This window comes from Pezoporus flaviventris, unplaced genomic scaffold, assembly GCF_033815535.1.
Source record: "Pezoporus flaviventris isolate CSIRO_AGI_PZ_B2104156 unplaced genomic scaffold, CSIRO_AGI_Pfla_v1 ptg000036l, whole genome shotgun sequence".
NCBI lineage: Eukaryota > Metazoa > Chordata > Aves > Psittaciformes > Psittacidae > Pezoporus > Pezoporus flaviventris.
Window position 1 is genome coordinate 23,755,915 of NW_026892584.1, and position 14,031 is coordinate 23,769,945.

General features: G+C 36.1%; 1 protein-coding gene across 4 annotated transcripts in view; it reads right to left on the reverse strand.

Moving 5' to 3' along the window:
- Nucleotides 1–14,031, reverse strand: part of BAZ1A (bromodomain adjacent to zinc finger domain 1A) — a 61,486-nt gene that overhangs the window by 21,993 nt on the left and 25,462 nt on the right. For 3 of the 4 annotated variants that reach the window (XM_061463506.1, XM_061463504.1, XM_061463503.1), the window contains 10 exons: nucleotides 11,788–11,889; nucleotides 10,438–10,525; nucleotides 9,697–9,831; nucleotides 8,964–9,066; nucleotides 6,716–6,882; nucleotides 5,899–5,994; nucleotides 3,991–4,129; nucleotides 3,398–3,544; nucleotides 913–1,008; nucleotides 562–786 (listed from right to left, as the gene is read on the reverse strand). In XM_061463506.1, the coding sequence (XP_061319490.1) occupies nucleotides 562–786; nucleotides 913–1,008; nucleotides 3,398–3,544; nucleotides 3,991–4,129; nucleotides 5,899–5,994; nucleotides 6,716–6,882; nucleotides 8,964–9,066; nucleotides 9,697–9,831; nucleotides 10,438–10,525; nucleotides 11,788–11,889 (1,298 nt within the window). The remainder of the gene's footprint in view (nucleotides 1–561; nucleotides 787–912; nucleotides 1,009–3,397; nucleotides 3,545–3,990; nucleotides 4,130–5,898; nucleotides 5,995–6,715; nucleotides 6,883–8,963; nucleotides 9,067–9,696; nucleotides 9,832–10,437; nucleotides 10,526–11,787; nucleotides 11,890–14,031) is intronic. The other variant, XM_061463505.1, reaches the window with a different exon arrangement.

The following is a 14,031-nucleotide window of genomic DNA, read 5'->3' on the forward strand; positions in this document are numbered from 1 at the left end:
TTTGCTCTCAGTTGAGAAAAAATGGTCAAACATTTGTACTGTAAGTGTACCAGATGAACTTGCTAAGCAGCATTTCCTGAAAAAGATGTGCTTTGATCAGAGATGTAAGCCTTTATTTTTAATTTATTAACTTTAGGCACTGTAAGAACTAAAATGCAATATTATTTTCAAAATGGAGATAAGTAACAGTAGGTAGTATTTCTTTTCTCCATTTCCAAATAACAAAACAGACCTAAACCAGAACAGCAATAAAAAGCAGGGGTGGAATGAAACACTCAGATGCTTCTCCCAGAGAGATCCCCTTCTGCAAGTAAAACTAACATTTTTCCAAGTGGGATTTTAAAAAGCTATTCAGAAGTAATGAGACTGCCTAGCTCTGCAATCTCTGATCTGCTTGTAGGGGCCAGAGCATAGGGGGGTGGCTGTTGGTCTAGGTGGCCTCCAGAGGTCCTTTCCAATCTGGATTATTCTACGATACAGTAAATTTCAACCATTATTGATCTGAAGCAGTTACAAAACCAATCACCCTAATAATCTCTAACATTTATTGTCTTATATTACCTGGCAACAAATCATACACTGAGGTACTTGAAAGTTTCTTCAAGAGACCAGGATTACTTAGTCTCAGCTCCATGCAAGCATCATCAGTAGCATCAAACCCTCCTCGTTTCTGGTAACGGTATTTTGCATTGGCTGATGTTACATCAGCGCCTGACGCTAGAATGTGAAGTCTGAGAATCTCAGAAAGAGTGCAGCTATCAAGATCCAAGTTTTTCAGATTGCAGCCTACAGTTGAGAAGAATGAACAGTTATTTTATATAGGCATTTAAAGGTACATGCGTATTTAAAAATGTGCTTTAAACAGAGCAAATTAATAACAGCAACAAAATAAGAAGTGAAACCCACACATACCCTGATGTAACTGGGGCCATGCAGCTGCCAAAGTTGCAACTGCAGACAGTGCAGATTTTGTGGGGTCTGTATCTTCATCCAAAGCCTCTGTTAAATCTTTAAGGAAATAAACACTTTATTCTAGTGCAAATTAAGACTTGTACTGTGGAGGGGAGGAAAGCAAGCTTGTTTTTTGTAAATTGCAGACAAAGCAGGAAGAGGGCCAAATATTTACAAAAGCATCAATCTATTCAAAACTCAATTCAACACCCAAATTAAGATTTACACGTCTTTAAATGCAACTAAAAATCCAACTACAAGCTAAGGACATGCACCACATGCTATACACTGTTTTTGCTATGAGCTGTTAAAGCAACCACAATGAACAAAACATGCAAAATGGCAACATAAAAGGCAGCAAAAACAAATCCGTAAACACGCTTGAAAGCAAAACCAACCAACAATGCAAGAAAACCTGTATTTCATTCTCTCAAATTAACTGTTATTTCCTATCATCATTCTGCTTTTTTTGGGAAAGGCCATCCAAACCAATCACACATTTTGATACTGGTTATCACTATTCACTGTATACTTTTAATCTGTAACTCAGACATAACCTTACTGTCTTGCACAAATACAATTAATAAGGCATAACAAAGAAACCATATTTCACCAAAACAAGCATCTGCACTTCATAAGGAGCATCACACATTAGCAAACTGACCAGGAAAGCAGGGCAGTGAAAGGGAGAAACAGCAAAATTCCTGTTTCTTAGACAAAAGTTTCCTTAGCACTTACAGGTATTTCTCCAGAGGGCTGGCAGACTTTTTTACAGTGTTGTATGCAGTTTCACCAATTTCATTTTATTCAAATCCAAATCATTAAGCAGTTACATAGCCACCAAGTCAGTAAAGAGCCACAAAACCAGACTTACATAAAAAGCAAATCCACAAGTCTCATATGATGATTGATGTTTGACAACTGTCACCCAGACACTGCAAAAGTAACCTGTGCACCTCGCCTCCCACTGTATCTGTATAACACAGTTCGAGAAAGTACTGCACACACCAAAACCTGTACACCCATGGTGTTTGCTGTTGCAGAAACACTGTTGGTACAAAACTGCAGTGAGCAAACATGCTGACTACTACTAGTTTGGTTATCCAGAATTATAAAGCCAAGAACATGTAATTCTTTTACAGGAAAGAAGATGTCTAAAGGTGACGAGACATGAAAGTTCCAAGGCAAGTCCCAGATAAAGTGCCCTTCCCACAGCTCAGCTAAATTAGAACTGGCAGATTTTTTGCAATTGCCAACCCCGTATCATCAAATTAGAACATGAAAGTTACAATTTTTCTGATCAGTCCTATGAGTAGTAAAGAATCTAATCAACTATTCTATGATTACCTGATAATGGGATCCTTGCTTATATTGCCCAAGCAATACTCTTGAGTAGTTAAAAGATACCATTTAATTGCTAAATGCAACAATAATTAACATTCAGTTTGAATTTCTTAACACCATATCAAATCTGTAACTTTATTCAATTAAAAAGAGCCGACTCCACTGCTGAAGATACTGCCCATATTTTATACAAAGGCATTTTATAGACAAGACATAAATCTTAAGAATGAGAATATTCCTAGTTTTCAAGGAAGGAATTAAAAGAACTCCCTGTACCTCACATATCTGTCTTATGGGGGCACCACAGGATTCAACTGACCTCAAATGGGGAGTGCTCTGACGTTCCTATCTACTGCTAATGAGATAAAGATTAGCAAAAGGGTCAAAACTTCTCCTTTAATTAGTCAGCAAATCTGGCAGTCCATAAACACAGGACCACATAAATTTGGAACAAAGCCTATACTTTCTTCTCATCAGTGGTTAGCATACAGTAGAAACCTCTGAAAAAGTGGGCAACTTCAGCCTTAGAGTCCAAAGGCAGAGGGACTTCAAGATCCTTTACTGGAAAAACACAGAGACAAGGTAGCATCTGGGAGTTACAGATGCATACTTTTGAGTCTTGAAGGGCAATGAATATTGAATTCTTGATTACAGTCATGCTGGGGGGTTTTAAGTTTTAATGCAGCTAGGTCCAGAATAATTTTTTTTTTTTAGCTAGGGACCTTTGAGAAGATTTAGGAAAATGCCTTGGTTTCCTGACCCTCAGGAGAAACATCTCACAGTGCTGAAGGAAGAGCAGGAAGGTGAAGACAAGTTTTCCTCACCTCCAAAACATAAGCAGTGCTGTTAAAAGCTTATTATGCTTTGCTGGATATAATCATAGCAACAATAAGCTTGTTTTTTCTCTATTCCCCCCAGAACCCACACTCCATGCCCAGTTTAAAGCTTTAATTTCAGACAACAGAGAAAAAACAAGTCCATTTACATAGAATAACCATGCATAGTAAGACAAGGTTAAACAAAGGAATGCCATAAATCATGCAGTTTAAAAGTTAATTCCAGTGGAATTTCAGTTTTTCAACAGTAAAATTAAGGATCTGACCTTTGGTCTCAGCATCAGCTATTTGATCTTTGGCCACTTCCTCTTCCTCTTCGGCCATTGCCTGAAAGATGGCAGTCAGGAAGAAAAACAGCAATTCACATAGTGGGCCTTCAGTGTCATTTCCTACAAGAGCTTCCTCTAAAACTTCTGTGAATAAAGTTTAAGAAGCGTCACTTTTGCCGCAAAGTTGGAAAACGATTATGTACTGAAGAACGAAAACATTTTTTTCCTTTAGGTATAAGTTACTTTTCCATCATTTACTGCAAATATTCCTAAGGTGATGGGTGTCAGAAACATGGTGTCCCACAAAACATTATTTTCTTAATATATAACTGCAAGGGTAAAGTACAAGTAGCCATTTTAATATGTAGATTAACAACTTCTATATTGAAATTTTGATTTTTATAAACATCGCAGAAGTTGACCATGAAGAGCAAACTACATTGATATGCACATGAAAGCACTGACATATTAAAGCTGCAGAGAAGATTTTGTAGCACAGGTACTTTGGTGCACCTAAGATGTTTGGCTGTTTGGTAGGAGAAGCAACACCAAAAAAATCAGGGCACCTTTCCACATAAATGACAACTTGCCTAAAGTCACTCCTTCAGGAAATTCATCTTGAAGATCAAAAAGTTCCCCAAAAGCGTACAGAAACTCCAAAACCATCAGAGCATCACCAAAGATCTCAGGAGGAAGCCTTGTCTTCACTGGCACTGGAACAGGAAGTTCCTGCAATCCAAATGGGACAACTTAATATTGTCTTTGGTTTCTGCAGAGTACACAACTGATTAAAACGACAATCTACGATTCTGTCAGGTTTCTTTACATTTTACTGAAAGTAGTTCTGCAAGACACAAACAGTTATTACAGTAACATCTGTGGCAGTACTAACTTTAAAAACTGGTGTGCATGCAACCTGGATGATATCTCAACCTTTTGGGATAAAAACTTATTCATGTTCATGCAGATGAATGATTTTGTATATTTGTTTAAAGGAGCTCAAACCCACTACAAGTTAAGAGCACCGGCTGCCAACATTTTTTCTTTAAACCTGTTATTATTTCACAAGAGTTTTGTATTTAAGTTTGCTGGAACTGCACAGACAAGCAAAAATAAACATATTCTTAAAAAGTTACTCACTATTGCTTGCGAAGACAAGCCAACAAAACCCCAACATGTTCACATAAAACCACACCCATCTAGTAGTAGGATATGCAAGATCATGTCTAATGATTGTTTTGGTATTTGTTTTTTTTGCATTGGTAAGGCAGTTATGATAGCTACAGACACTTTAAAGGGAGCTGATGTAACCATGTATCAAGACCACTTAACAGAGACACCACTTCCAAATCGGAGACAGGAGTTTGCAATACCAATTCTAATTTTTCAATTTAACATCCTGATGTAAGTCTAGGGGACAGAGTCAAAAAATTTCAATGAAGATGGCTCCTTGCCACAAAAGTGGTAGTTCACAAACATCAATGAGAAGAATGCCACAAACTCTGTGCTTTCAGAAGAACACAGTAAGGCATTTCACATATTTCTGGAGAAGGGAATTTTTTGAAAAGCAGTTCTTACCTAAACTCATCTTTATTTATAGTCTTGCCAATTTTCACTATAGTGGTACTACTTTCCCACCCCTCCCTTTTTCTTATCCAACTGAAACATAGCAGCACTGTTCTGCTCAGCTTTGTCTTGTTTTGGCAATGCTCTTCCCTTTCTTGTTTCTTCTCCCATTCTAAACATAGCCAAGAGTCTCATCTTCAAGGGACTACACAGCTCTCCTTGAAAACACATTCAATTCTCATACTGCTCTCAACCAGTGCTACCCCTTCAATTCATTTAACACTCATCCCACTTGTCCTCCTTGTACTTCTTATGTTTCCATGTGTATTCAAATAAACCCCATCCTTGTGTTTCTGACAATTTTTCCTACCTTTTCTATCCCCTGCCAAAATTAATCATAATAAAGTGTAAATAAATACATACCACTAGACAATCTTCTATTATGTACAACCGCACAAGAATATTCTTGTTTAAAACATTATGCTCTTTGGGAAGTAAATTCTTGTTACTTTCTACATGTTTCCAGGATCATCCAGAAAGATGCTCATTAAGCAAGGATACTGCTAGAGTATAAATCACAAGAACGCCACAGTCTTTCTACCTTTTGCAGCCAAAGAACTTCATTTCACTACTGCAGTCTTTTAAGTAACACAGGTCTATTTGAGGTGACCACATCGTGTATATTTAACAGAAAAGTCAGGCATGCTCAAAACCCTCCACGCTAAGGTCAGCGCTTTAAGAATACATCTGTTCCATGTTAAGACTGGGAACAGCCTGTCAAGTTTTTCTGGAGGGTGAAAACGCTGATGATCCTATTAGCATCACCACTGGGAAATACTATATGACTGCAGCTGATGCACAACCTCCTGCATTTGGATCAGATCTAGATCCACCTCTGCATTTGGGAATCTACCTTGGGACTTCAGTCATACCTTAAGATCATCACACTCCATATCCTCCCGGGGCTTACTCCATTGTTTCAGATATTCCACATATTTTCTTTTTTCTTCACGCAGCTTCTCTCTTTCCTGAAATGGTGTCACAATTGTATATAAAATATGGTCAGAATGCCCTATTACAGTTTCTAGAATTGCATCACTTACTATCTCAATCAAAAAATAGTATAAAATTTAAATTAAATTAATGTTGGCGGGTTTTTGTTGTTTGTTTAGTTTTGGGGTTTGTTGGTGGGGTTTTCTTTTTTGTTTTGATTTTTATTAATGGAAGCAGATGAGGGAAAAAAAAAATCTAATAAAAGTATTTATGCAAGCTGCCACAAAAAAAGATCACCAAAATAGGTAGTGGATGTGGCAAAGTACAGTGGAATAAATAATTTCTTTGTATTCAAGGAGACAAAAAGTTATTTAGCAGTTTCCATCCAAAGAGAAAACACAACGAAACCCACAACTTTTTAACATACTGTGAATCTGATCCAGTACAGTCTTTAACATTTAAATAGAAGACAACCATCAAACCAAATACTATCATGCACTACTGACAAAAAAAAAAAACCCACCACATTACTTCAGAAGTTCAAAGAGAACTTTTTGCGAACTAAAAGTTTAATATAGAGAATCTTATCCACATAAATCCATGTGATCTTATAACTGCCTATTCCTCTAAAGTGCATTTCTCTGACTGAAAACAGTTAAAGGAAAGTAACTTGAAGCAGACAGCACCTAAGAAACAAGTAAACTAAAAAACCATTGTACTGTTTCTTATGAAATATATAGACTGCAAATGCATTACTTTTTCCTTTTCTATTTTGAGTCTCTCTTTTTCTTCTTTCTTCTTCATCCTTTCTTCTTCCACAATCTTCTTTAATTCTTCTCTCTTTTTTTCCTTATCTTCTTTCTCCTTTTTCTTGGCTTCTATAGCACTTGCCTTCTCTTGTTTTAATTTAGCTTTTTCAAAAGCTATAAAAGAGAGAAAAAAAAAAAACAGAATAAACCACAGTTATTTTTTCTTCTACAAAATGTTAATTTTATTTATGTGTGCTAAATAATCTGATGTTTTTATAATTACCGTATGAAGAAGATAGTTATGAAGACTGAATTGTTTCTATACCAACCAGAAATTCAATCACTTGAAAGTTCTTTACAGAATCAGAATTTTGAGCCTGTTACACATTTTACAAGGTTGTCAACACTGTAACAAAGTCAAATTTCTGTTTTACGAGTATACAGAAGTTTACTACTTGTTTATCTACTACACTTGGTTTCTATCAAGTGACATATAAAGATAAGAACTGATTCCAACCACATATAATTACAGCAACATATTTCGTATTTAGTATGACTACTTAATAAAAGCATGTCAAAACTAGGTATCGCATAAACCCATGAAATATCTGCGACAGTAAAAACCTTTAAATAAGTGATCTTTAGATATTTAATTATTGCTGAAATGCTGAAAAATCGGTATGTTTGAACCTACTTAGCATTACAGTGGGATTTGTGTAAGTTCCACTTTTTACACAGTTTAACTGGAACTCTAATTGGTAATAAATGTTACTGCCTGAGGAAACCCCGATTTCTTTGTAGATGTCTGCAGAAGAACAGCAGGATACAAATTTCCACTTTCTGTGGACAATATCAACCCACTGACATGCTAACAAATAAAAGGGGATCAGGGAGCTTAACATTTTAAATGAACAAACAAGAAAGCTAGAATCAGAAGCAAAGAAAATTAAAAAAGAACCTTACTTCCTATTACCAAGTGGATAGCACTCCGAAAGGATTTTGATTACATTTTCCTGTAAAATTCTGAAAATGGGCTAGATTGATTTTACAGATAGCTACTATACACGCCAGCAATGTCTTTCGCTCAGCAAACTGGGTTTTCAGGTACAACAGGACAACACAAAGATAAAATTAAGCCAGAACATCTTAACCTGTTTTCCAGAAGCTGTAATTAACACCACACAAGAAAAGAAGCACCTCTGATGTTGATCAGCTATTACCTTGTTCTGTGTTCTTTCCAGCACATAAACAAATAGATGCTAGTTGTACAAAACTGTGGACACACAAGTTTAGTGGAGCCCGTTAAGCCTCGTGTCCCAGTCTCCGATGAGGAAAACAGCCCTGAGCAGCCCCAAACAACTTTGCATTTATTTAAGCAGAGCTGGACCAGATTATTTCCAGGTGTCCCTGCCATCCTAAAGCATTCTACGATAATGAAAATGAGAGTTAAAAAACAGAATTTCACTGAAGTATTTCCACAGATGAAAGCCTTTCCTTAGGAAGGACATCAGTGCTTAAAATCCAGAAGAATATTTCCTTGTCTGAGCTTTATCTCCTCAAGATGCACCACTTTACCTACTTAAACCCATATAAAAGACAAGTGGGTCACCTTCCTTCATTTGAAATCAAGTTTAAATAGATCTGAAACAGGTCAAAACTAGGCTAAAATAATTCAGTCCATCCAAAATAAGAGCATCTTAAGTGATCTGTGCTCTTTTAATTGGAAAAAAGAAAAAAAGAAAACGCATTCTAAGTAATTTTGGAGAACATTTAGACATACCTTAAATATCTATACAGAGACATCTTCAGAAAGACTCAATGATTCCCTTAAGGATTATTACAGGTTTAGGAAGAACTGCAGGTTTTTTAAATTCTGAGGCAGCTTTTCCATGTACATATTTTCCTCACACAACAGATTGTGTTAAATGTTCATGTTTTGATATAAATGATTTCACAATCCAAACTCATGCAAAAAATTTATTTTGCTCTTTATCTGAGACAGAAAGCAACACAGCTGCACCACAAGCTTCCTACATTTTGGCAGTTAAGTAAATACAACAACCAAACAACACACACTAATTCAGGAAATAACCATTCTAAACACCAAAAGGAGCACTTTGCAATAGTGCTGTGGCAGTGCACTCTTATTATATTTTCCCTTTGAAAAGTACAACCTCAAAAATATTCTAATTATGGCCTCCTTGCAGACCTGTAAAAACTGGTTCTCCTAGTCAGAAGACTAAACCTCAACTTACCCATGGCCTGCGTATCTTCTTTTTGCTTCTGGAACCTTGTCTTTTCCCTTGCTATTTTAGTTTTGTTTCCTTGGCGATTTCGTTTAGCCACAATCTTGTCCTCCTAACAGAGAATTCAGAGGGGGAGTGGAAAAAAAACAAAAAAGATCATAATATCTACAGTGAAAGGACCAACAACAGATATTCCAATTTTTTTCTAACAGTTCTCTAAAGAATAAAAGCAGGTTCTAAGAGTTTCCCACAAAGTCCTCAGAGATTTTGATTAATAGTTCAGGGGAGCAGTGACACACAACCTTATTCTTCCAGCTTTCCGTTCAAATAGCTTAGTGCACTAAGCTTTGCTGTGTTTAAAGACATGCAAGTCACATAACTGCAGCTGAGGGCAAGTGACACAGCTGTATCTAAGAGTATAAATTAAAGGTTTTTAGCAAATTCCAGAAGGGACAAGTACTCTATACATCTTCACAACACACTGAAAAACTAGTTTCTTGGTGGGATCACAGAAATAAAATAGATAAAATTAAGAAGATAACATACCAATTATGGTCCCTTCTACCAGCTTAACTATAAAGCAATCTACTTTAATAGCAATTATGTAATATATCCCAATTCATCTTGGAAAAAAAAAAAGCTTGACAACCTTATATTCTGTTATGAAAGTTCAGAAAAAGCAGAGGAACTTACAGACTATGCTGATATGTCTTCAAATAGAATTAAAAGTGTTATTACTTACAAGATTACTGGCTGCCCTCTTTGGAGGTCTCCCTCGCCGTTTGCTTGCAGGACTGAAGATAAATGTGGGTGGGTCATCAGGAAATAAGCAGGAGAAATTTTGTTCTGCTAGATTATATTTTGCAATTGATGTTGCCTTAATAAGAAAGATGAAAACAGATATTCATTGCAAAATTCTTACCTGTTCATAGACTTTAGCTAATTAATGATTCATTAATTTGCAAAAGATGACTGCAAAAGCCCATTCCAGCCACCAGAACTCTTCAGTACTTTTGTCTCACTGAAGAACTGGAGACTGAATTCTACCTACAGTAAAATACTTTCCAGCTAAAAGCATTACAACAGGATAGTATCAGCTTACTGTACCAAAACAGAAATAGTTAATTTTTATTTGAATTAGAAATACCAGCTGCATACCTTGAAGAATGAAAACAACTCATGTGCTAGACTAAGCAAAAATATATTATATTTTAATAAGCAACATTTTTCTAGATAAAAGCTTCCATTTTTATTTGGGGGACTTTTCTAAACTGGTAACTAAAGAATAAATTAGAGGATAGAGAACTCTGCTTCATGTACAGAAAAACTACCATCCTGTTTACAAGCAAAAGTTAACAAAACCCTGGTTTTACAGGTCTACAGAGTTCAGTATTCATCCTTTTATTCCGGAGAAGTAAAATATTAACTCATTATATTATACTTACAAAAAGCTCTATCCCACGAATTATTCCTTCTTACTTACCTTAGTTTTAATGACTCCATCATGTGGTTCACAGTGTTGTTTCAGAAAAAGTTTAAGTCTATCACGAGAAAAAAGATGTTTCCTCCGACTGTATTAGGAAAGAAATGTAGCATTATCAACTACATCTTTAATTATTGTTTAAGTACAGCTGACAATATGTGCAAGACCACTTGTAACATCAGGATTGACCTTTTTTTCTCATTTTCCTAAATTACACTCTTACCATTGTAACAAATAGCCATTCTTTGCAACCCCAATTCAATTAAAAACTTCCTTATGAATAAAACAAAACCCAAGTAATACTTAAACAATTGGCTTACGCATCTGTAATTTTTGTTTGGAAGATCTGGCATATCCTCTTTTATACAAAGATATAGACCAACTCCACAGTCCATTCATCTCTGCTAGATTTTCCAAACATTCTTTTGTATTGCAATAGCTTTTAAAATCTCTAAATAAAACTTAAGTCCAACTGCTTCAGAAGACAAGGAAAGCAAACAAGCAAACAAGAACAGCAGGAAAGAAGCATTCACATCTCTCAAAGGGAGAAGTAAGGCATGGATATTTCAAGCCACCAAGTGAGAGGGGTGAATTCACACACTACTTTATCAGGCTGTGGCACTCCTCACTCCAGGACAGTATGTGCTCTAAATGCTTCCTGGCATCCCAGGGAACCTGCACTACTTCATGAGCAGGAGAAAATTAACTACACAGGAGTAGTAATGTAAAAATTAATGAAAAAAATTAATCTCTATTCATGCTGGAACTAAAAGACATGAAATCACTTAAAGGGTTTGTTTTTTTTCAAAGTATCCTGTTTATAAAGTTTCGATACACAAGCTACTCTTAAAACAAAACCAGTTTTAACTAAGTTCAAGACATAACTGTTACTTAAGAAGCAAAACTTCTTTGCAGCTTCTACTCCAAAGCAGCAAAGCAGTCTGATTGTCAGTGTCTGCTTTAACATTTCTAAACCAGTAATGCTACCAGACAGAGCAAGCTCCCAATGCCATTAGTTCATCAATATTAGAGAAAAGGGTTCTCAAACTTTTTTCCATCTATTCCCATCAGACACAGCAGTAGGTACAGGTATCAGCAGCAACACCAGCTCTCTTCCATTTGCCAACAAAAGCAGAGAGTTGTGAAGAATGCGTATCTGTTAATATTAGTAAAGCTTAGAACCCTTGCTACAGAAAGCCTGTGAAACACAGTATTTTGTTGCAGTGCCTCTAATTAATAGTTCTAACATACTATTTTAAAATGCCATTTCATATCAAAACCAACTTACAGTGACTTAAGCAACTCACAGTTATAAAGTACAGTTTTAACTTTCATATAGTAATTTTTTACCTTAGTTGAGATGCTTTAACGATAACAGTTTCATATAAATCTTTTTTAATAGGTTGGACTTTGTATTTAAACAAAGAAGGATCAGTTATGGCTTTCTTCTCCCTAAATAAATAAATAAAAAAATAAGTTAACTACATTGACAAAACACCAGTCTTACATTGTACACATTTAATATTTTTATTTGCAGACACAACAGAACTCTTCAAAATACCCAGCCATATTTAATACAGGCTTTAACTTCCACTGGTACCAAGGAAGACCTATTCACTTCTGCCAACTTTCCTGCCACTACATTTAGATCTGCAAAACCAGTTCCTGCAAGGAACAGCAAAAGGGATAGGGGATGTTGTTTTTCTTAGCTGGAAGATGGAGGATAAGAAGGGAGGGGAGAACAAAGAGAGAGATGAACAATGAATACGCCTCTATCTGTTAGAAAATCGTCTTCTTAATACTCTCAGTACTCATGATGGCAACAGAAAGGCAGGAAAGTGGAGAAAGAGATGATGAGAGACAGAGTTAAATACAGTGAGTAAGAATAGCAGCCACAGACCTACGGATCACATATCAAAATGAATGAAAACCAGACAGCACATTTTTTCTGAAATACTGATTTAGGAAAGACACCCTCACCAGCAACATTCTGAAAATCACAGGAATCACAAAGCAATAAATCTATCCTTTAAAATAAATGCTTATCAAGTTAAATATTTTTTTCCCCAAAGCATACTTCCCTTTTACAGCTATCAGCCACAGAGAACTAGATTTTTTCTCCCCCATGGAAAATATTTCTTCACTTTTAACATAAAAGTAACCGTTTTGCTTTGCACAATGCTATCCAAGTTAAAGTCTCAGGCTGAATCGCCCTGACCGACTCCAATTTAAGAAAAATAATAAAAAACCCCAAACCAGTTAGTCATATTAGCAAGAGAGATAAGCGGTATGAACAAAGTAAGTATAGCTATCAGTCAGGTTTTAACACCTCTGCCTATAATTTTACATTTGTCAAAAGAGGCTTCATATTTGCTCATACTGTGACTTGGTCTTCCATGATCACCTTCACTTTCAAGATAGGAAAGCTAAAGTAACGAAGGTTGATTCTTCAGGAACTTCTGTATAGTATCAAATACTAACTTGTTCCCTCAGCATTCACACCTGCATCTCCAAGCCCTTTGGTCTAATAAGTTAAAGAAAGGCCTAAATAGATAATGTTCAGGTACAAAATAAAAAGCAATTATAGCAATTATAGCAAATATATTATAGCAAACATAGCAATTATAGCACCAATGCTATATCAAAAGTGTATCAGTTGATGTATACATTTTTAATAGATTTTAAGCTCCAATACTCTTTGTAGTCAAAAGCAGGGCCCAAAGAATAATCAAATGGTTAACTCTTATATCATTAACCTTTATTTTCCAGTTTGAGTAAATCTTTCTCTCACCTTTAGTGGATCACATATAATAGCCCCAACCTAATTTCCAAACACACTTAGTTTTTTCTGCTTAGTTTCTGAGTTTCCAATGATTATCCTAAGAAATTAACATATTCCCAAAATCCTTCTCTATAAATCCAAACTTAAAGTCGAAATTTTACTTAGTGCAGAGAGAAAGAAAAAAGGTCATTCAGTGCCTGTAGAAAGCTTTAAAAATTATATATCTAGTCACTTCAGCATATAAGTCATAACATTCTATTTTGCTATATTTTACTTTATAAAGCATTACATAAGCCATTTAACAGTGTTGTGGTTTAAGCCCAGCCGGTAACTCAGAACCACACAGGCGCTTGCTCACTCCTCCCCTTTCTCCCCCCCCCCCTCCCCAGCTCCCAGCAGCACAGGGAAGAGAACTGAAAGAATGTAAATCTCACAGAGATAAGAACAGTCCAGTAAGGTGCAATACAAAACTACTACTACCACCACTAATAATAACAACAATAAGGGAAATAATAACGGAAGAGAATATAAAACTAAAAAGAAAATAAAAACAATAAACACAAGTGATGCACAATTCAATTGCTCACCACCAAGCCTGACCCTGAACAGTGATCTGGGCCTTCCGGGTTAACTCCCCCCAGTTTATATACTGGGCATGAAGTGCTGTGGTATGGAATACCCCTTTGGTTAGTTTGGGTCAGGTGTCCTCTCTCTGCTCCCTCCCAGCTTCTTGTGCCCCTCCTCACTGGTAGAGCACGAGACTGAAAAGTCCTTGATCAGGGTAAGCATTGCTTAGCAACAACTAAAAACAG